This window comes from Oreochromis aureus, linkage group 7 (genome assembly GCF_013358895.1).
Source record: "Oreochromis aureus strain Israel breed Guangdong linkage group 7, ZZ_aureus, whole genome shotgun sequence".
In the NCBI taxonomy this organism is placed as follows: Eukaryota; Metazoa; Chordata; class Actinopteri; order Cichliformes; family Cichlidae; genus Oreochromis; species Oreochromis aureus.
This window is the reverse complement of record NC_052948.1, coordinates 35,752,892-35,774,467: the sequence shown is the minus strand read 5'-3', so window position 1 is coordinate 35,774,467 and position 21,576 is coordinate 35,752,892. Positions and strand designations below refer to the sequence as shown.

The 21,576-nt window shown below is 37.9% G+C and overlaps 1 protein-coding gene across 2 annotated transcripts in view; it reads right to left on the bottom strand.

Annotated features, from left to right (window-relative positions):
- The window catches only part of igsf9a (immunoglobulin superfamily, member 9a), a 53,190-nt gene that overhangs the window by 6,228 nt on the left and 25,386 nt on the right, over positions 1 to 21,576 (bottom strand). For both annotated transcript variants that reach the window (XM_031738977.2, XM_039615805.1), the window contains exons 7-16: positions 20,017 to 20,158; positions 12,930 to 13,075; positions 10,123 to 10,265; positions 8,480 to 8,620; positions 7,873 to 7,989; positions 5,768 to 5,918; positions 5,404 to 5,515; positions 3,688 to 3,878; positions 1,175 to 1,392; positions 734 to 818 (exon numbers count right to left, since the gene is read on the bottom strand). In XM_031738977.2, the coding sequence (XP_031594837.1) occupies positions 734 to 818; positions 1,175 to 1,392; positions 3,688 to 3,878; positions 5,404 to 5,515; positions 5,768 to 5,918; positions 7,873 to 7,989; positions 8,480 to 8,620; positions 10,123 to 10,265; positions 12,930 to 13,075; positions 20,017 to 20,158 (1,446 nt within the window). The remainder of the gene's footprint in view (positions 1 to 733; positions 819 to 1,174; positions 1,393 to 3,687; positions 3,879 to 5,403; positions 5,516 to 5,767; positions 5,919 to 7,872; positions 7,990 to 8,479; positions 8,621 to 10,122; positions 10,266 to 12,929; positions 13,076 to 20,016; positions 20,159 to 21,576) is intronic.

Genomic DNA, 21,576 nt, shown 5'->3' with positions numbered 1-21,576 from the left:
CTAAACAAAGGCTGGTCTGGTCATAACTATTTCAAAAAAAATAAAAAGGAACATAACATTTTAAGTATATATATAAACATATATTTAGAGAGAGAGAGGGGGAGGGATAGATGGATAGAACTACAGGATAACATAAATATATAGTTGATTAAAGGGGAAAGCACAAACTTGAGAACAGCAGCAACAACAGAATAATACTAAAACAATGAATTTACATTCTACATGATTAAATGTTTTTAGGTAGATTTAATCTCCAGTCTACATCCCTGATAATAATGTTCATCAAATCAGCAACTTAATTATTTGGCATAACTTAATCTGTCAGATGTAAAACTGAGATTATCAGCAGAGCTGTGTTAATCAGCAGGATATTTTTTTGGTCCTGATGGTCCTACACCATTAGAGGTTGCAGATCTCTCTGTTTAATGTCTCTGTACTCTAGCTAATGTAACATTCATGCCATATTCACATAATAATAAGAAAAGTGCAAATTCAATCACTAACTCTTTTGAGAAGTTATTAGTGGAGCCATTTCAATCATTCAGGCTTCTAATGGACAGCTTTCCCTGAGGCCTGCTCTAAATTTAGTCTAACGCTGGGAACAGAGGGATGGGATAAGAAATATAGAAAGAGGGGGGAAAGAGTTAGGACAAGGAGACTGAGGAAGTAGAATGGGTTCAAACACAAGGTAGGGAAGCAATGTGAAGCAAGCAAGGTTGCTCACAAAACCTACCTGCAGTGGAGACATTGACTGATGGACTGGGCTCGCTCAGCAAGTCCCCACGTCGAGATAGCAGTCGCAGCTCGTACACACAGTCCTGAGACCAGCATCCGCACACACACAAACACACACACAGTGGGGAGGACAGAGGATGAAACCACACTTTGTCAACACCGGATTGTGCTTGCAATGCTAATGACGTTCATTTGAATTCATGTAGGCCTATACAGGAGAGAAAGAGGAAGGATGAAACAGACTGGATGAAAAAAAAAAAAAGGCAACGCATGCAGATTGAAATATGACAGAAAAGTGATGACTGCCATGAAGTGTGCATAATTGAGAGTCTGAAAAAGTAAAACCACGGAAGGAAAGCTTAGATAAAAATCTCAAAGGCATTCAACAGGCAGCATGGACTGATTAGTCTCGCAGGGAGCAGCGCGTCTGGCTTGTTACCTTGTGCAGACCCGGAACCACTATCTCGCTACTGTTGGCACCGATGTCCTCGTCCAAATTAAACCACTCCCCTTGCTCGGTGCGGGATTGGAGAACAAAGCCAGTGACGGCAGGGTGCTGAGCTTCAGGAAGGGACCATTGCAGAACAACACCTGCTGAACCCCGATTAGCTGACAGCGATGCAGGGGGCTTTAGTTTATTTTTCCTTGGTGGAGGATCTGATGCAGAGAGAATAATAAAGAGCTTCAGTCGATCAGCTTGATATGTTCTGGCGGAAAAATTAAATTACACCAGAGGAAATTGCTACAGCCACTGATGCTCAATCTTCAGAATGTGAGGGGAATAAGAGAGAGGTTGACATTAGTCTTTTGCAGCGTACCAAACAAGAAATACATACTCATCTTTATGTAGTTTGGTAAATTCAAGACTTTTTGATAAAACATATCCACTCATTCAATTTTATCTATCCAGTTCCTAACTGAAACCACTGATATAGCATGTTTACGCCTTATTTTCAAGATTATCATATTATTATAATTAACTCCTGCCATGAATGTTCAACAAAGACAAACTGACATGATCAGGTTGTTTGTTTCCCCTGAGTCCAGCCTTTATTTTTTTTGGCTCCCAACATAAATATCTTAAAAAATAAAAATCTAAATGTTATTTTTTTTACTTCTTATCCAATGGATTTCACCTTCAAAGGAATTTCCATGATCTCTCAGATGTCTCACAGATATATTTTCTCTGACTGGAATGAAAAAAATGTTTCTAGCAAGGAAAAAAAAAAAATCTGCATTTAACAGCATTTCTACAGACTGCAACATCCACTACCCCGGCCATTACGAATCTAAGGCAGAGGACTAAACGGATTTTAATGTACTATCCATTCATCTATGACGAAAAGAGTAGTGCCATTGGGTGTATAAACATGGCATTTTAATGTTGGTTTTTGCCCTAAGCTAAATTTTGATAATTTTTTGATGACACCGGAGAGCTGTAAATCGCACAAAATACCTTTGAACATACGGGCCCAATGCTGGAAAAAAAAAAAAGGTTAAACATGACAAAGAGTGACAGGCATGCTGGCAGCTCTTTCTATTTAGACACAGCAGTGCTTTGCGATGAATACTAACATGCTCTGACAGTGCATACATGATAAGCTTTATATAATATGCTTTTACCTCCATTTAGTGTCTTACCATTAGTTAGCACCAGGTAATGGGGATATTGCTAGTTTAAAGTAAAAAAAGAAAGAAGAAAAAACAGCACAGTGCTGTGAAAAATAGTATCTACCCCCTTTCTGATTTCTTAGTTTTGTGCATATTTGTCACACTTACATGTTTTAGATCATCAGACAACACTTAATATTAGACAAAGATCACTTGACTGAATAAAAAATGTAATTAAAAAAAAAAAAAAGCTATCCAAACCTATGTGAAAAGGTAACCTATGAACAATGATCTGAAACACACCAGCAAGTCCACCTCTGAATTGTTCAAACAGACAAAACAAAGTTGAGCTAGTCAAAGTTTGGAATTAAATTCAAATGAGATGCTTTGGCATGACCTAAATCGGGCCTTTAATGGTTGAAAACACTCTAACGTGACTGAATTAAAACAATTCTACAAAGAAGAGTGGGCCAGAATTGCTCCCCAGCGATAAGAAGGTTATTAGATTTAGGGCCAACTTTTTTTTTTTCCCACACACAGGCACAGGTAGGTTTGCTTTTTTTCCCCCTTAATAAATTATACCATCATTTAAAAACTGCATATATTATTCATTTAGGTGGCCTTGTCTAACATTAAAATTTGTTTCATTTGAAACGTGTAGCAAATATGCAAAAGAAAAATAAGAAATCGTGAAAAGAGGAAATCCTGTTTCACTGCACTGTATTTTGTTTCCAGTTTGTGTCACTACAGGACTGCTTAAATGGGATCAAAGAATGCTATAAGAGTTGCAATGAGTGTGCAAACCTTTTGTTTTATGTGTTTATTTGGCATTTTAAGTCTGTATTTAAAAGTAGCAATAGTGAGATAAGAAACAACACATGTATGCAAACCGGTTAATCAATTTTTGGACCGAGCCTGAAATGTGAAAGATGTGAAAGATGAGATGAACCCATTAGGTTTCATCTTCTAGGGATTGAAAATCATGACTGAAAATGATGTTTAGGTTTGTGCTGGGGATTAGACCAACTGATGGAATAACTTACAGACTCCTTCAATCACAAAGTTAGTTGTACTGCAAGAACATTATTATTGTCACTGAGAGCTGATTCGCATATTTATCACACAACAGCTAAAGTTTGCTTTTGGCCTTTGGGCAGAATTAACCTTAATTAGCTGCAGCTGAGAGTGAGGAGAAATACAAACATCTGATAATAGATTTGTTAGCTTTGGAGCTTTGGAGTGAATCAGACAGCAAATCTCCATTTTGTGCCAAAATAAGATCATCCTTTGAAATTGCAGCTCCGTAGACAGATTTAGATAAAACCAGGGGATGATACTGACCCAAAGTCCGTGCAGTGGCGATGTCACTGAATGGGCCAGTTCCCATTTTATTCTGAGACAGGATACTGAACTGGTAGTCAGTGGAAGGAGACAGGCCTGTCACCTGCAGCCTAGGGCCAGAGGAGGGGGGCACAGGCACAGAGAACCAGTCCTGCTTCCCGTCATCATCACTTGCTGAAATCTTTTTCACCCTGCAGAGGCGGCGAGACAGAGAGAAAAGGAGTGAGAACAAAAGAGGAGCAGGGAATTCTGGGAGTCTGATTTTATGAAACATGACAGAAAAGTAGGTTTCATTAAACATTCATATTCGTCATCAGCTCCAGAATGTGTGGCAGAGACGGCACTGATGTATCCTGTGCTATTGCACAGAGAGCTTGCAACTCCAATTATAGTGATTTTCGTGTTTCTACCTAGCTGAGGTTCTACACGTCTTTTCTCTACAGAGAAAATTACCTGACCCTAAGGCTAAAAAATACCCTATTCACCTATTCAAAAACAGCAGAAGAAATATTAATACCAGTCTCAGAAAAGGAGTTTCTTTTTTGAAGATGATGACTTGGACTCCAGTGAAGTGGCATCAGTGCTACTGGTAACATTAACATGGTTATGCTGACTTTCTCTTTTGATATTCAAGTGCACAAAGAATTCAGCACAGATACCTTATTTTACTGTGTTCTGCAATAAGCAAATCACTTTTATTAGGCAAATTACAAGAGCAGAGACTTGTTTCATTTTCAAGAGGAATAAAAAGCTGCCCAAAGAGCTATAACACATATGCATGATTTTTAAAATTTCATCTGCTGGACGCGACAAAGTGCAAACAAGAACATGTTTTTTTTAAATGGTGATTAAAGTTACCATACGTTTCAATAGGTATAACTTTCACACTATACCCAAATATCCTTATATGCTGAACTTCTTAAAGTAAGACGATCATCCTCTTGCTTTTCTCACTGTAGCGTTTTCATTTAACCTGTGGTCACGGCAACACATGCTGTGACCACAGGCTGTCAAAGGAAGCTGCAGCCAAGACTCGGGAGGTTGTTTACCCTTGATGGCTGATCTATTTTTGTATTTTTGAAGTCGTTTAGATTTATTTATGTGCTCCTTACTGTAGCACTGACCCAGTTCCCTCTCAAGGATTAAGACAGCTCATCTCATGTTCATCTGATGTAGCACTCTCAGGTTACAGTGTGGTCTTTGAAGAACTTTTGTGTATATCTTTACTAGTATCCTCTGACATAAAAAATACATGGTGATCTAAATACAGTTTATTATTTATTTCTTGGAGTTTATTAGAAAATATACACTTCGTGTTCGTGCTAAACTTTTTTTTTTTTAACAGTGAGCTCATAATTCTGGTTGTTTTTGACCAAGTTCCACCAATTTAAGGTTCCTTTTATTCTCTCCATCACACCACAAGCATATCTAAAACAAAATCCATTCATCTATGATTCATCAGAACAAAAGTGCTGATTCACAGGAAAAGAAAGTAGGCAGATTATCCTCTCTTTTGTCAGTAACCTTGTATTGTAGCTAGCATGGCCACTGCATTATAAAGTTATGCTCTGTAGCAGCGTTTTTTTTATTGAAGCTGCCAACAAGTGATAACAGATAAATGAACTCCTCATTCGGGAGATCAATAGAGTGATACCACTGCTGTCGATGGCTGCCATGGTTACTGCCCGAAAAGAAAGTGGGTGGCTTTACACCCACCAAACTGAAAATGTCTGTGCTGATCCTCCATCAAAGCCTGCCTCCCAGGATATGTTGGCCTGCTTCACCCCTGGAGACACGGACAGAGAGGTAGCCGCATGGGGACTGGTTCCTGTAATGGAGGGAATGGAGAGGTGTTGATGGAAATCGGCCAGCACTTCAACTACCTGGAGTTTAGAGGCCATCTCTCTCTGTACCACATTTATCCATCGGAGGCGGAGTGGAGGCACAGGCATCTGGCCTGTGCTGAGTGTAATAAAGGTTTACACAGGTATACAGAAAATAATTTGGGAAAGTAAAAACTAAAAATGTGCACAGCTCATGTAATCACTGTGTGGTTATGGTATTGTTAGACAGGACTCACCCAGAACAAATACATGTGTACTGGTCTTTACTGAGGCTACACGATTAGAAGCGCTGCACTCCCACACCCCCTGGTGGTCCTTGGTCAGAGGCTGCAGCAGCAAAGAACCGTCGGGTTCTACGGAGTAGGAAACGCTACGAGCCAGGCCAACCTATCAAAAACACCAAAACCATTCACACGTGGAAGAAAACTCTCTGCGTTGGTATAATCAGATGTACATATAGCATGAATGAAACATCTTATAACTTTCACAAATAGCTGGGACATATTAGGACAAACAAATTACAAATCACAAGTCAAGGAATTAATTTAACTTATGCACTTCATAAGCAATTTAATATGCATTGCTGACCAGATATATTGGGACATATATTTGTTGATAAGCTTATTGATTGATTGATTGATTGATTGATTGATTGATTGATTTTGTTTGGGCTCCATTAAAAAATTGAATGTAGTCCTCTAGGTTTGAAAAGCTAATGCAGAGCTGCCCTAAACCTGCAATTCCTCTAATAGCCACTGGGGGCCCTGTTTGTGAAAAGAGGTCTGATTGTACACCAATGACTGTAGAAACATCACATGATTCATTTATGATACTCTTGTTGTGTCCATTGAAGAGGTATTGGAGAGCCTTCAAACCCTGCAAACATGTTGCACCCCAACTCAACATGGACGATGCTGTGCATGCTGATTGTTTGATAAGTGGGCTAGAATAGGAAACAGAGCCACAACAGAGACCAGGAATGGAATGAACCCCCCCCACCCACCCCAAAAAACCAAACAGCTGCCCTCGGACTGCCAACAATCTACCGCTGCTGGACAGTCATTTCCCAAAAAGCAGATGATAATACAGGGTATGATGTAGGGCATTGCTATACTTTTTAACTGATTAGCATATAAGCACGCATTATCCACTGAGATTAATGTCCAATTCACAGTGTCTGGTTTTCAAAAATGATGGCAGTAGCCAAAATGGTTAAGTGAAAACTTCAAATATCTGCTGGGTGAGTGTACTAAGGTTATACCCACATTATATACAGTCTACTGTCCATACTCCAAGTGACTGGATTTGAGAAGTAATAACAAAGGAGGTTAAACAGCAGATTTCTGCTAAATTTGAGTCGTAAAGTTTACAGCATGCATAGCAATTTTGTTATACAACCATCCGATTTTTGTCCTTATTTCTGTGAGTGTGGATATGAAGTCCTTTTTTTTTTTATTTAAGAAGTAGGCAATTTCATAATAAAAAGTGGTGATAAAGTTGCTCTTTCAAGTGCTGACTGGTCTCAATCTCTCACAAGGAAAAACACTGATGCGCTGATTTTGCTTCTGGCTGCACTCATCATCATTTGGTCTAGTTACTTCTTAGACTAGTCAAATGGCAGCAAGAGCATCTCTTATTTCTGTAATGCGACTTATTTTTAAGTGAACTGGAAAATCTGCGTAGGATATTATTATACAAGAGATGAGCTCAAATCCTTTAGATAACTAAGAAGATGGCATGTTAAGTGCCTACAGCGCAACACACCATAGAGCTGTACAGGACTGTTTGCATTCATCCACACCTCCTTTATCCATGTTCTTAGATGAGGAGGAGGAGGATCAACTAGAAATGAATAAATTAGACCTCTGTCCTTTGGAAGCCTAAACAAAATTTTTGCCAACTGCAATCAAAACACAAGCCTCCTACATGATACAGCTCCACCAGCTACTACTACCCACAAGCTAAGGTCAAGTGCAGATTTATACGATGGGAGGGGTTAGGCAGTCACCCCTCAACGTTTTTTACTGGATAAATTTATGTATACATCCCTAAGTGCAAGATGAGTCATCATGAGTCAAATGGATGCAGGGTGGAAGAGTGAAAAATATTGTCTTTACTCATTTAGAAAAGTACATCAGGAAAACAATAACTGGAAATGTATCTGTTTATATACACCCAGACTGCATCATATGTACTCTATGTCCTGTGCAAGCACTGACTCATGTGTCTGATTCTGATTTCTGAGTAAACAATATAAATTGAGGTTCCGTGTAAGCATTTGCACTGACATGAATAAAACAGGACAGCTCGCTTTTTAAATAAACCACAGTGGGTAATTTACCTTGCTCCAGGTCACTTTAATTGTTGGGTCCACATTTCCTTGACAGGGGATAAGCAGGGTTCTACCAGCCTCCACTTTATACTGTTTCTCCGGAGTGATGCTGAATGAAGGGGGGTCCTGCGAATTGCCAAAACAATATAGCTGAATTAAGGAGACCGCAGCAATCCCAACAATGGATTTTAAGACTGGATTACTGCCGCTTTGGACAAGATTATCTTAATAACAAAAGGATTAGCCACACAATTAACTCCCCAATAGTGCCACCATTGTAGTTACTCTGAGTTGACTTCTATTAATGTCAGAGGGCTCACGTCAGAGTAAAAAGGTCAATAAAATGTCGTTTCTCTTAAAGTTTTTAATTCGCTGTGACAGATGCAGTTGTGGTTAATTAAAATTATCTCACAGTACTGCAATTGACAGCTCAGTCATAAGAAAAGGACAGATTTGGAGGCAGATTCAATGAGCTTTTAGGTCACATCTAAACCACAAAGCCGGTATTTGTGGTGCGTGAAATGTAATCTGTCTTATGTACATCATTACAGTGGCTTCATGGGATACATGGTATCCCTGTGGTGAGAGACCCAGGTGGCCTGGACTGCACACTAACCTGTAGAATTACACTAGTTGGTCCAGATGTGCCCATAGTGCCATAGCTGTTGTACGGAGTACACCTGTACATGCCCGCTGCATCATCGTTGACAGTCGCCATGAACAAAGAACCATCTGGTGCCATGGTCCATCCAGGATACTGAGAGAAATGCACACATTTACACACCTCTCACAGTAAGAGATTAAAAGGAACTAGCACACACATTCTTGAATAATACATAACATAAATGTTAAAAAAAAACAACATATTTTAAACAAGAAGTAGGCAGAATGCTCAAAGAGCTGAATGGCAGGAAATCTGTAACCAAGCAAAATATGTGCCTGTCAGATATGTATGAATGATTCACTGTAAAGTAAGTGAAGTTTTTGATATTTGTAGTCCCTGCTACACAGATTGCATCCAAATGGCACAGTTTTTGCAAGAAGATATTTACAATAAATGTGAAAAGATAGGGTGATGATCAGTTTGTCTGATTAGAAAAGATTATTTCTTTTTTATTTTTCTCTGTCAGGTCAGTCCAAACACACATAAAAGAAATGGCCTGCAAAGCTTTCAAGCATTTGCTTTTAAAGCGGTAAATTTTCAGTCATTTTTTGTTCCATTAAGTCACAGTTGGAAGGCTTGTGTTTAGCTTTGACTGTGCAAAAGGTTGCCACTCAGTCTAATGAAGTCAAAATTGCTATCATGCCCCCCCTCCCAGAATGAGGCAGTAAGAAAGTATTACTGCGGGTATGAGAGCTTGTGACATCCATGGTAGAATTGGAATAATTGGCAGAATAACAGCCTGACTCTAGCGCCTGTGTCCCACACTGCAGGAATCTATCGCATGTCCTGTGGTGCATCTCATCTGCTGACATGTCCACAGCTCAGACATAAAGCACTGAGGAGGGGGTCAGCTCAATGTGTGAAGATGAGGGGAAAGGAAGTGTGTGGCTCTTTTGCATGCAAAACTAAGGGAATGATTTAATTTTAAAAGCTGCTTCCCAAGGTCTTACATTATAAAAAAAAAAAAAAAAAATACATAAATATATAGATATAGATAGATATAGACATATATCTATATATATGTGCAACTATGATTTTTTTTTTTAAAGAAAGGACAAAGGTTTAGAAAAAAAATGCTACTCCCCTCCCCATCTATAATGGTTCCTACACCCATTTATCCAATGAGATGAGATGAGCAGTAGATTGAAGTGAAAGTAGAAAAAAATAGAAAAAGATGGGAGCACATGGGGCAGTAAGGAATGCCTTAAGGATGGCTTTCAAAGCTTTTAAGACTGAAAAAATTATGCCACTCTATTAAAATGTATGTAATTGAATGGCCTTAGACCTAAGAAATAGAGCATATTTTGATGAGTCAGCACAGGAAGTGTGCTTTTATAATGTTTAAATAACTACATAAATAGTAAATAAATATAGTAAATGCTCACAGCTATTGATTCATAAAGCTCACAGCAGTGTTGGACAAATTGTGCATTCTGTACTAATAGAAAACAGCCAGTGATTCCTTGTGAGTATCACAAATCAATAGTCTAGTGTTGGGTGCACAGAACAGGGGATAGAATTTTTTTTTAAGGACACAGCAAAGGCTGATTATTAAGGAAAATGTATGGTTATGTGGAAATTATTATTCTTATTACCAAAGACAGGTCGACTGGTTCTCCGTCCTTCATCCAATCCACACGGAGCAGCGGGGGCTGAGCTATCACTGGGCAGGAAACCACACCATCCATACCTGTGGGGAGGTAGGTTTCCTGGGGCATTTTTAGTGCCTGGGCAGGGTCTGAGAATAGTTAAATAGATAACTATTACAAAAATAAATAACATTTTAGGCACTCAAATACTTTACTGTGTCAACACAGAGGAAAACCGCACATACCACTGCAGAGGAACTGTGCCATGATCCATAACTTATTTTGAAAAACAATTGTTTTGTTGTATTGCATTTTCTGCAAGTCTGTGTATTCAGTATAGGAAGTTGCAGACTGTTATTTGCAGTTGACTGAGTACCTGACAGAATAATATATTTCACAGGCAAGAGCAAAATGTTAATAGAGAACTGTTTACAAAACCTTAAAGAAGCCTCACCAATAAAAAATACAAGAAGTGGAAGAAACAAGACAAAAATTTAAAGGTTTAAAGGGAATGTATGGTCTAGTTTTTTACATCAGTTCTAGAAACTGTGCATCTTTTCATTACAGTTTAGTTCAGAACCAATTCTACTGCTGACAGCAGAGCAATAAAACACTGTATCTAATGTGTCCGTAATCTTATTTTCATCTTTTTGATTTAATTTATATAGATTTCCTTAATAAACACTGGTTATCAGTCTCATCCAGGAACTTTGTTATTTCCACTGTACCTCTGCTGAAAGAAGGTATGGATATCCTTTGCCTCTTTGCATTAAAGGTATCAGTTGCTTTCACTTTCCCACTGTCTGTTATGTTATTTTCTGATATCACTGTTTCAATATATAAAATATGACTGGGGCTTTCCTATTGGTAATTAAACTAATCAGGACATGTTTTTTATGACTTGGTTAAAATGAAGCTCAAAAATAATGTTTGTGACTTTTCATCACAGTGTTTGTCTACAATCTGTCTAAAGTGAAGACTCCTACTCCACATGAAAGAAATATATGGAACATATGAAAGAAAGCTCAGACTAATTGACCCTTTGTCATCAGCAACCCACAGTAAGCAAAACATGTCAAATATGTAGTAAATCCTAACTGGTATTGGCAGATAAATGCATCATATTACAGCCCAAAAATACCTACTCACACTAATCATGTTATGGTTTCCTAAATATTTTATTCTCTAGTTTAGTTATGATTTTGTTTTTATCTTTGTCAGAGACCATGGACTAAACATCTCTTGCCCCTGGGCAAGTAAAACCTAATTTCAATACATATTTGTATTTTAAAGCCTATCAAACATACTAGATACAAATAGAAATATGTTTTCAAAAATACATACATCATCTCCACTCCCCCCAACAGAAATATACACACTGTAAAACCTCTATATGTACATGTACCCATCATTCAATAAGGAGACCACCCCTTCAATATATAAGCAATATAAAATATATGACACAGGCTGGTTTCTTAGAATCCACTTTCTTTTTGCCTCTAAAGAAAAAAGAATAATCTAGACATTTTCAAGCCATAGGGGAGCTTGTTCCTTGCCTTAATGGACTTAGATGAAAAGGAGGATTGTGCAAAGGCTGCGTTTCTTTACTCTATATTCACACAGCACAGTTGATCCTAAAGCTTTGGTTATCTGTGCCGAGGAAAGTTGTTCAGAAGTTATCAGTGCTGAAAGCGCAGCATAGTGAACTAAAACAAGATGAACAAGTCAAAGTTTATTTGTACTGTGATGCAAATGGACTCTGTTTCTTTCTGGATGACCAAGCTACTCAATGCCTGACTTACATGCAGGTGTGTCAGCTTCCCCTACTATCTGTGTTAGCCTCCTGCCATCTGTGATGCCAACGCTTGATCGATTTCTATCAGCACCATCCACTGAAACACTATCTAATGTTTCATGCTCAGACCCCACAGAAGTACATCTTTGATAATATTTCTTGCATCTTTGTGTGTTTTAATGGTTTGAGGGTTACTGGGAATGACTAGATTATTCTAGGTGACAAAGGTTTTAAAATCCAGAAATGTTACACAGGCAGTCCTTCTATGTGTACTCTTACCTTGCCATTGAAGCAGTTTCTAAAAATAATTAACGCCAAATTACTGCCAAATTTCACAAGTTTTCAAGGAAATTTAGGCCCTCAAAAGGGCAATTAATTTGTCGAAATAATATTAAACTGAGCAGATACAATGGGGCCTTTACACTGTGAGTGCTCAGGCCTTAATGATAATAATATTCATAATAATAGAGGCAATAATGAAAAGAAATGAAATTTGAAGGAAATTACAAATAGTCTTTTAAGGACTCATACTGGCTCTGTGATTGGATGAAAACTGGACAACCTTTATTCTGTACTGCAGAGGTTACTAAGCAAACATTGAAGCGCTTTCTCTAACAGACTGATTCAGCTCCACTGCCACAAGGACAGACATGGAAAATTGTTCCATACTTGATACAATATCTCTATAATGCAACACATCTGTCTAGCAGACAGTTGTACCCTGATGTTTAACAGTTAATTTCAGCTTACTTAAAACAGACACTTCTGAGCCAATTAATGCTTTACTATTAACTGCTTTACTACTTTTGTAGCCATTTGAAATGTTGTTTCTGCTTTTGTTACTGAAATATTGTACTTGCTATATAGTACATTAATTAGTGTATGTTTAACTTATTTAAGATGTTGTGTGTTGTAGTTTAAAAAGAATTGACCAATCTGGGATAAATGAAGTACACAGTAAATATTTCTTCTTATGACATCTTATTATATATTAGCCACAGAGCACACACAAACGTACGCATCACTGTGAGGATGGCAGAGGCAGTTGGCGGCATCAGCAGGCCATTGGTTGGCACACAGGTGTAGTTGCCAGAGTCCTCTGGGATGAGCCTGGAGATAAGTAGAGTCCCATCTACCATGATCTTCACTCGTGACTTTAGAGACCTTGAGAAAAACATCAGTATGAGAGCAAACCAGCTATTATAGAATAAGAGAGAAATATTCTCTAGCACATTGTCAGAACATCAAAAGTGTAGGAGGTTTTTTTATTTTTATTATTTTTATTATTGTTATTCACTGCTGTGTGCAGATGGAGGTTAAGGACATTTCATTTTATTTCAGTTAGAGTGAGAGGCAGCGTGCCCACTCATTTTATACATCCTTACTTTTTAAGAGAAAGAAAAAAAGATGATTAAAAACAAACAAACAAACAAACAAACAAATCCATCTAACAGGCTCTGTGACTTTGGTGTTATGTTTAGGGGACCACCTTCAGCCACATTCACATTCATGTACTATAAGAAACTTGGATATTTCTTAGCACTACTGTTTTCCTCTTGCATTTAAGAAAAATAGGCTGTGCCACTGAATATTTTAGTTGTTTCAGTTTCATGTTAACAGAGTATCAAATGAAAAATGTGATATAGGTCACTCTCAGGCCTACAGAGCTTTTCAGGCTCTTTTAACTCAATTATGAGGCTTTACGGCACATTTACTGTGTCAGTCAGTCGCAGCAGCGGCCAGCTTCTTTAGCAAACAAATCTCCATCAAACCCTCGGTATGTTACCTGCCTCAGGAACAAATGGCAGACACACAGAGGACAACCTGCAGATTAAAACTGGAGATGGTAAGAAGTTGTTTTTTACCATCTTACAGGACAAAATAAAACAAGAGGTCAAAGGGCGATTATTGGACGTACTTTTCTTTATCCTCAATTTTATTCAGCAGCACTAGTGTCATGAGTGTGTTGTGATGTCATGTCAAAACTAAAATATGTCATCAACTATGGAATGAATTGCTATGGAAAATAGACATATAGAGAATGTAGCCACATATTTACATTTCCTTACATACTTTTTTCCCCCAGGTTAAAAGTGTCAGCTTTAGTTTATCCAGTACATTATAATTAAATACCTGTAATCACCTAATAAAATTACCATTTGCTTCAGCTCTACTTTTTTAAGCAGTAATTAGCAACTAATTGCAAGCTAACATGCTGAACTAATAAGGCAACCATAATACCTGCAACAGCATGTTGGCATTATTGGTGTAGACACAAAGCCATGCATGTGTTAGGGTATAGCACAAAAGTGCTACTGTGCCCAAGGCTTCAGCACTAAACGGCCTTCTCACTGTTTAGGTGAAAAATGTAATATGCAGATCATATTTGTATTTGTATCATATTTCGCTAGCATGGGTATCATTTTTCAGGGAGTTACTGATTCCCCTTGTGGTAAAATAAATAAATAAATAAAAAAATAGGAAAAAAGAAAAAAAGAAAAGGTTTTCTTAAGGTGATTTACTTATGATAAATGATAGATGTACACGGCTCATTCAAAAAAATAAATTGTTTGCTTTTTGTTTGTTTGTTTTTTCATACATGGAATAATTAGCATTTTTAATTAGCAGTTTCTATTCTAATAACTCAGCAAAAACACTTAATATTCACGTTACTCTTGCTCTCTGAAGCTAATACTGCCCTGTTTGGCATCGATAACTTGTAGGTATTTTTGCACAATTATCCACCAGGCTGTTGTAAAATGTTCTACCACTCCTCCATGTAGAGTTCAGTCAACTGTATTATGATAGAGGGCTTTTTTTCATGTACAGCCCATTTAAGTCCTCCTACAACATTCCTCACTAGGACTTTCCATAACTCTTCATCACTCCTCTTGCAGCCATTCTTTGGCTGATTTGCTAATTTGATGAGAATCATTATACCATCAAAGGGGACCCTTCAGGTTCAACTATTTATTTAATAAATTCATAATATCTTACACAGCAAAGATAATAACTGCTCATGACTGGGACTCAGAGACTGCCAGCTAACCAGTCTACAGTCATGACACTACACATAAAGCATGTCAAAAATGTGACGGTCACAGCATTTGTGACTCCACAAATCGACATTTGAGTTATCAGTCTGGAACACAGCAACCCAAAAAGCCAGGCATATAGAGTCTTTAGTTTTGGCCTAATGTTACTTTTAGGCAGCCAAGTCTTTTCCTTGCACATCTCATCTGCAGGTCAGCACATGTACTTTGAGACCAACAGTAGCAAGAGTTTCCTGTAGGTCCTGGAATAAACTCTAGGAGGTTCTTGGAGACTTCTTTTTCCATCAAACACTTTACTCTTGGGCTAAATTTGCTGGGGCAGCCATTCTTGTACAAAATCTTTTTAAGTCCCTTGCCAGACACATAGGCACCCAAAACTTTTTTTTTTTTGAATCCCTTACAGAGTTCTTTAGATCTTGACATGAGAGGACACACTTCAATAGCAAAGAAAACACCAGACTCTTGATGTCATACTTTTTAAATAAGACAGGTTCCAGCTCTCACTTCTAAAGAGTGTCCAATCATTGGCACCCAATCTGGAACACCTGATCCGAAATTTATGGATCTGAAGGTGTTACAACTGTAGGACTTTACTTACTGTTTCCACATGAATGACTTTACTTTTTGTAATTAATGCTGTGAACATGAAATAATTAGTTTGAGAATAGTGTCTTTCTTAAAGGTACAAAGGTCAAAATACATTGAAAATATGACAAATTCAAAGGGATGTGTTGATTCTTTTTTTTTTTTTTTTTTTTTTTGCCATGATTGCATCTTCAACCCAAACAACAGCATGAAATCGAAGTGTAAATGGAGAAATGAATACAGGAAATCTATTTTGGCACTGTCAAAGAGCACCTCACTATTTTTAACAAAGAAATTAAAAAAAGGCTTATTTCCCAGCATTAGTCATAGATAATCAGAATAATCCTCATATGCTCTACTCAGCTGTTAACAGCAATATATATCAGGTCCAAAAAGCCTCTCTGAATCCCCCCCCCCCCCCATCGAAATCCGGTTGAGTATTAACCCGAGTATAATGAACAGTAATACCTGTGATAGAGAAATGCTCAAGGGGAGAAGTAATGCAAATTAAGCCCCCAACCTGCTCAACTGACCCTATCCCAGCCACTGTTTTTTAAGAGACCGTTCAATTGTCTGGTGCATGATACGCTGGCAATCATGAACCATTCCCTGCTCACTCCATCTTCTCTCTGGCACAAAACAGAGCTTTTATGAAACCTCTCATACAGAAAAGCTCATTCGGTGCTTTACAGTTTTCAGGGCAATATCTTTTTTCTTCTTTTAAAGTGACATGACTGATGCTTCTGCAACATCAGCGTTTCTTCTCTTTTTTATTTTTATTTTATTTCTGTATTTTTCTTTGTGTTTGGAGACTACAATATAATGTTATCTTTTATTGCCCTTTACGTAATTTGGGGGTAAAAAAATAAGTTAAAAACCATGAGATAAATGAAGTATTTTGGCCTGTTTATTGTCTTATAACATTGTGGTGAAACTGCACATTTACAAATCCAAGAGACACAAAATAGATGCTGTCTCCAGTATTTACAAACTAATAACCTTCTTCATCTAACACCTGCCGAGATACATTTCTGATTCCTCTGTTTCATTATCTATCAGTGAACTTTTGACTTGATACCTTTTGACCAGCTGATACTAGAGTATCTAGAGTATAGAGTATTGCAGTGCAATATATGTTTTTTCCCTATTTTTAATCACTGTGCTCATTAATATTTAATTTCCCGTATATTTGCTGAATGAGCCAAGCCCAGTGCATATGAGGCATTAATTCATAAGAAAATAGACACTGATTTAGAAAACTGCAATGTGATACAATGTTGTTTTTCATATCAGCTAATGGGTGTTACCCTGTTGTTTACACCTGGACAAACAGAGACGAGCCACACTAGTTAAGAACAACTGCAGGTAAAATATGAAAACAGAGGCTTGTCTGTGACTTAAAATCCTTAGCACAAAATGTCAAGCCCCAAACAAGTAATCTCAGTGTTTGTGTGTGTGTGTTTCTTTTTTTCCTTATTTAAATTTCACATCTGAAGTAGCAAAAAAAAAAATTCACCTTCTATCATCTCAGGAATATTTCTGGTGTACAGCTCACCCTCTCTCCTAGGCATATACCGAAGGAATAAAGCATTCTTTCATCACTAGCAGACTTGATTACTGCGAAGCGCTTTCAATTCTGGGCCAGCAAAGAAACCTTTTAGTTGTGAGTTCTTTAACGTGGCCCTTAGATCACCACTGGACTGTAAAAACAGTTTGTGCAGTCAATGTTACCTCAGAGTGAAAAGAAATCACTCTGTGCTCATTTTCGTTAATTCAGGTCTGTCTAGATCAGGGGTGTCAAACTCAAATACACAGTGGGCCAACATTCAAAACTGGAACAAGGTCGCGGGCTAACATTAATATTTATTGAAAAAAAATTCTTCCTCCAGATTTAAGAATGAATCTCTTCTTATGGACTCAAACAAGTTTTGCTGAAAAACTGAATATGGAACAAGCAAAGCTTAATACTAAACAATATATATATTAGCTGTATAATAGCAGTAGGCCAGCTCTAATAATAATTTGGTATGGCTTCGCGGGCCAAATGTAATTAGGCTGCGGGCCAAATTTGGCCCACGGGCCAGAGTTTGACACCTATGGTCTAGATGTTTTACTTGTATATAGAAAACAACAAGTCAAGTCAGGTGCTTATATACTTATTCAACAGTATGCGGGGACATGTGTGTTTGGTCCATGATGAATTCTGAAGCATGACAACAACTGCAAATGCATAGCCTGAAAGACTATCGCCAGGTCCAAGTAACATGACAAATAAAAGCAATTCATGGTGTTATTTTTAAAAGCATTTCTTATTTTTGGCACTAAAAGGCTTGAGCACAGTGATGTGCATATTCTGGCAGACAAACCACAGATCACCTTAGACACTCCCATGGGACACTAAACACTCAGTTTTTATGAATAACAAAAAACATACAGCCTGCATTGGGTGTATTTTTCCTTGGTACTGTTGCAGTTTTATAACAATTTTACATTTGCCTGGTACGTTTGTTGCTATTTTAGTGCATGCAAACATTAGCTATTAAACTCAAAGAAACCATACTATGCATTGCATTTACCATGCATTATATGCAGCATCAATGAGGGTTTCATAATAAAGTGATCTTTGCATGAATGTATCCATGTTTCCAGATCAACAGAACGTATGGATCCACGTTTACCTGACATTTTTGAATGTGAGTGACAGGGGGTTTGAGTGCCTTATAAATAATTGAATGATAAAACATATAAAATTGATGACTTCTGGCTCAAATTGCTGTAAATTTCATGAGTACATTTTGTGATCTCATGTATCCCTTTATTTAATGCAGAGTAGGCTCTGAAGACTCGCCCTCATTCACCAAAACGTAATCAAAACCAAACCAAAACGTAATCAGTATATACCAACATGTCTGTGCAAAGAGGACCAGTACCTCCTCTTTGACTCCCATCACCCTCTGGAACACAAACTTGGAGTAATTAGGACCCTACACCACCGGGCAGAACATGTTCCCTCTAAGCCTGAAGGGAAAAAGAAGGAACACACACATGTAAAGGAAGCACTTAAAACATGTGGTTATCCTAATTGGGCGTTTATAAAGTCAGCAAAGATGCACAGAAAAGAAGATCAGACACCAGCGAGGGAGGATAAGAAAGACAGACGCAACAACGTTGTCATCCCCTATGTAGCCGGTGTATCAGAGAAACTCAGGAGAGTTTTCTCCAAGCACGACATCCCAGTGTACTTCAGACCCAGCAACACACTCAGACAGAAACTGGTTCACCCGAAAGACAAAACGCCTAAACGCAAACTTAACAACGTGGTGTATGCTGTACAGTCCAGCGAGGAATGCCCAGACCTCTACATTGGAGAGACCAAACAGCCACTTCACAAGCACATGGCACAACATAGAAGAGCCACCTCCACAGGACAAGACTCAGCAGTTCATCTGCATCTAAAGGACAAAGGTCACTCTTTCGAGGATGCCAATGTTCACATTTTGGACAGAGAGGACAGATGGTTTGAAAGAGGAGTGAAAGAGGCCATCTATGTCCACTGTGAGCGACCATCTTTGAACAGAGGCGGTGGTTTACGACACCAACTGTCTGCCATCTATAATCCAGTTTTGAGTTCCCTTCCCAGACGCCTTAACGCCCACTCACATCCTGGGCCACCTGACCTCAGGAAATCACATGATAGGGTGGGGCCAGGTTTCACAATGAGCTCACCCGAAACCCTGGCTGATTAGGACCCCCACCCGCTTTCACACCTTGGCTCATGTGATTAGGTAGAGGATCATCAGGGGGTCCTTTGTCCCTCTTTGGGGGAGAAACTCCCACTGGGTTTAAATCTGGGACTCACCACCAATTGACCCTAGAACTGAAGTAGCTTCTCGGATGAGAGGTGAAACGTCTTCAAGCAACTCAAAGAAGTCCAGACGCTTTTCTTTCCAAGCTCCTTAGACAGTATATACCAACACGTACAAGATCTGCGCCTGTTTAATAAAGACACTGTGCAGGCTGCATGTTAGTTATTGTCATGAAAGTATTCAATGAACTGACACAAGTACATGTCAGACAGACTTTTAAGGAATGTTCTGGATTTGTTAAACCCACTGAATTGGGCTTTTGGGTGCTATAATGCTAGGCACTAAGACATACTGTAGGAGGAGGTGAGGTTATGCTTCTGGTAAATTTTCAATACAGTCACTATAAAGTAAATCTCATCACTTGTACAGCCTGCCCAACATGTTGGGTTCTTTTTTTTTTAATTTAAATTGAAGAGTTAATGTGACAAATCTCAGTAATTGTCCACTTTTTGTGATTTTCCTTTTTTTATGATACAAAAGATAATGAAGGCAATCTTGAACAAAAAGCACAAAATTAGATTTATGTAACAACCACTAAGCTTTTAAAACATTCCCGGAAAAAAAAAAAAAAAGATAATAATCAAAATGGCAGTTCACTCACTCTATGTGATAGACATTTTCTCCACCTTTTTCCCACACGTATGTCATGTTGGGGGGATCTGCCACTGCCTGGCACTGGAGACGTGCATCTTGGGACATGTTCAGAGAGGTGTTTTTGGGAGGTATGACAATGACAGGTGGACCTGGAGATGCAGGATACAAAAAGGCTGAGTGCAGGGTTTAATAATAAAGATTTCCTTTTTTTTGTCTCTATAGTTATTAAATAAATAACCTAAAAATCTAAGAAACTGTTTCAGTTTGGCAGAGGACACAAAAAATTAATAAATAAGTACAATTCCTTTGTATCTAGATGAATAAATTCACCTCATACAAATAACAGTTTTAACAGATTTCTCTTTCTCAATATTCACCCTCACAATATGTCCCTTATCTACACTAGGTGTCGTATTCTCCTTTAACTTTAATGACTGTTTTGCCAAAAAGAAAACTGAATTGGAAGGACCTCTTAGGAAAGAGCTGTAATTTAATCAAATAATGATAAAAGACTCTCAAATAGATGTTGCATCTATTCTAGTATATTGCATTCTCTTTTAATTAAATTATACTTACTGTAACCTTCACTATCTTACACCTTTTTTATGATGCAACCAAAGACAGTATATTGCTCAAGTATTAAAAAAATACTTAAGCGTGATATAAAAGATGCCTTATATGTTTCAGTACAACATAAATACATCAGTAGCTCGGTATTATTCTTTAACATTACGTTGGACTACAGTGTTCCTCTTGTAGAGGAGTATAGTATGTTGTCTTCCTTTTGTTTTGGCTGGTCTCAGAGGAAACCTGTTTTACCCTCCATGAGAAATCTACTAATTTCTTACATTCCCTTAAAAATCTTATTATTCATAGGAGAGAAAAAAATGAAATCATCTGTGATACAAAATATCCATCTAATAAATATCAGAATGAATTATTCATGAAATGCATGGTAGCGAAAGACACAACCACAGATAAAGTGGGAAACAACTGGATATTTAATGGTAGGTTAAATAGGCTGTAGATTGGTGAAACGTAATAACAACAAAAATAAATGCTAAAACCTAATAAAAGAAACAAAATACAACACAACAAAAGTTGAATTATAAGAAGTAGATGTTTACTGAGAAATGAAAATAAAATCCCACTTAATACCCCATTGGCTTTTCAAACATTTCTTTTAACCCTAACATTAAATAATCAAAACATTGTGCCATGTTGCAGCGGTCCCCATCACGTCTTTGCTTGACCAGACACGTCACATACACTGTATTTTTACATCTTTTACATTCTTTATGAGCAGCCCTTTGTCCCTCTCCAAGGTCTGCTGGGTCCTTGTTCAGAAACCAAAGTATGTACTTACTTAAAAATTAATATTCTCAATATGTGCCGTACAGGTGTTAAGCTGGAGCATAGACTTCTCCTGTTATTAGTAACTGATTTGTCAAGACACTATTTTGTAGAAATCGTAAACACAGCTCAGATTGTGCGTATGTGAGGCCGGTGCTTAAACATTTTTAGTGAAGTAAAAAATTATTAACATATCTGACAAAAATCCATACAT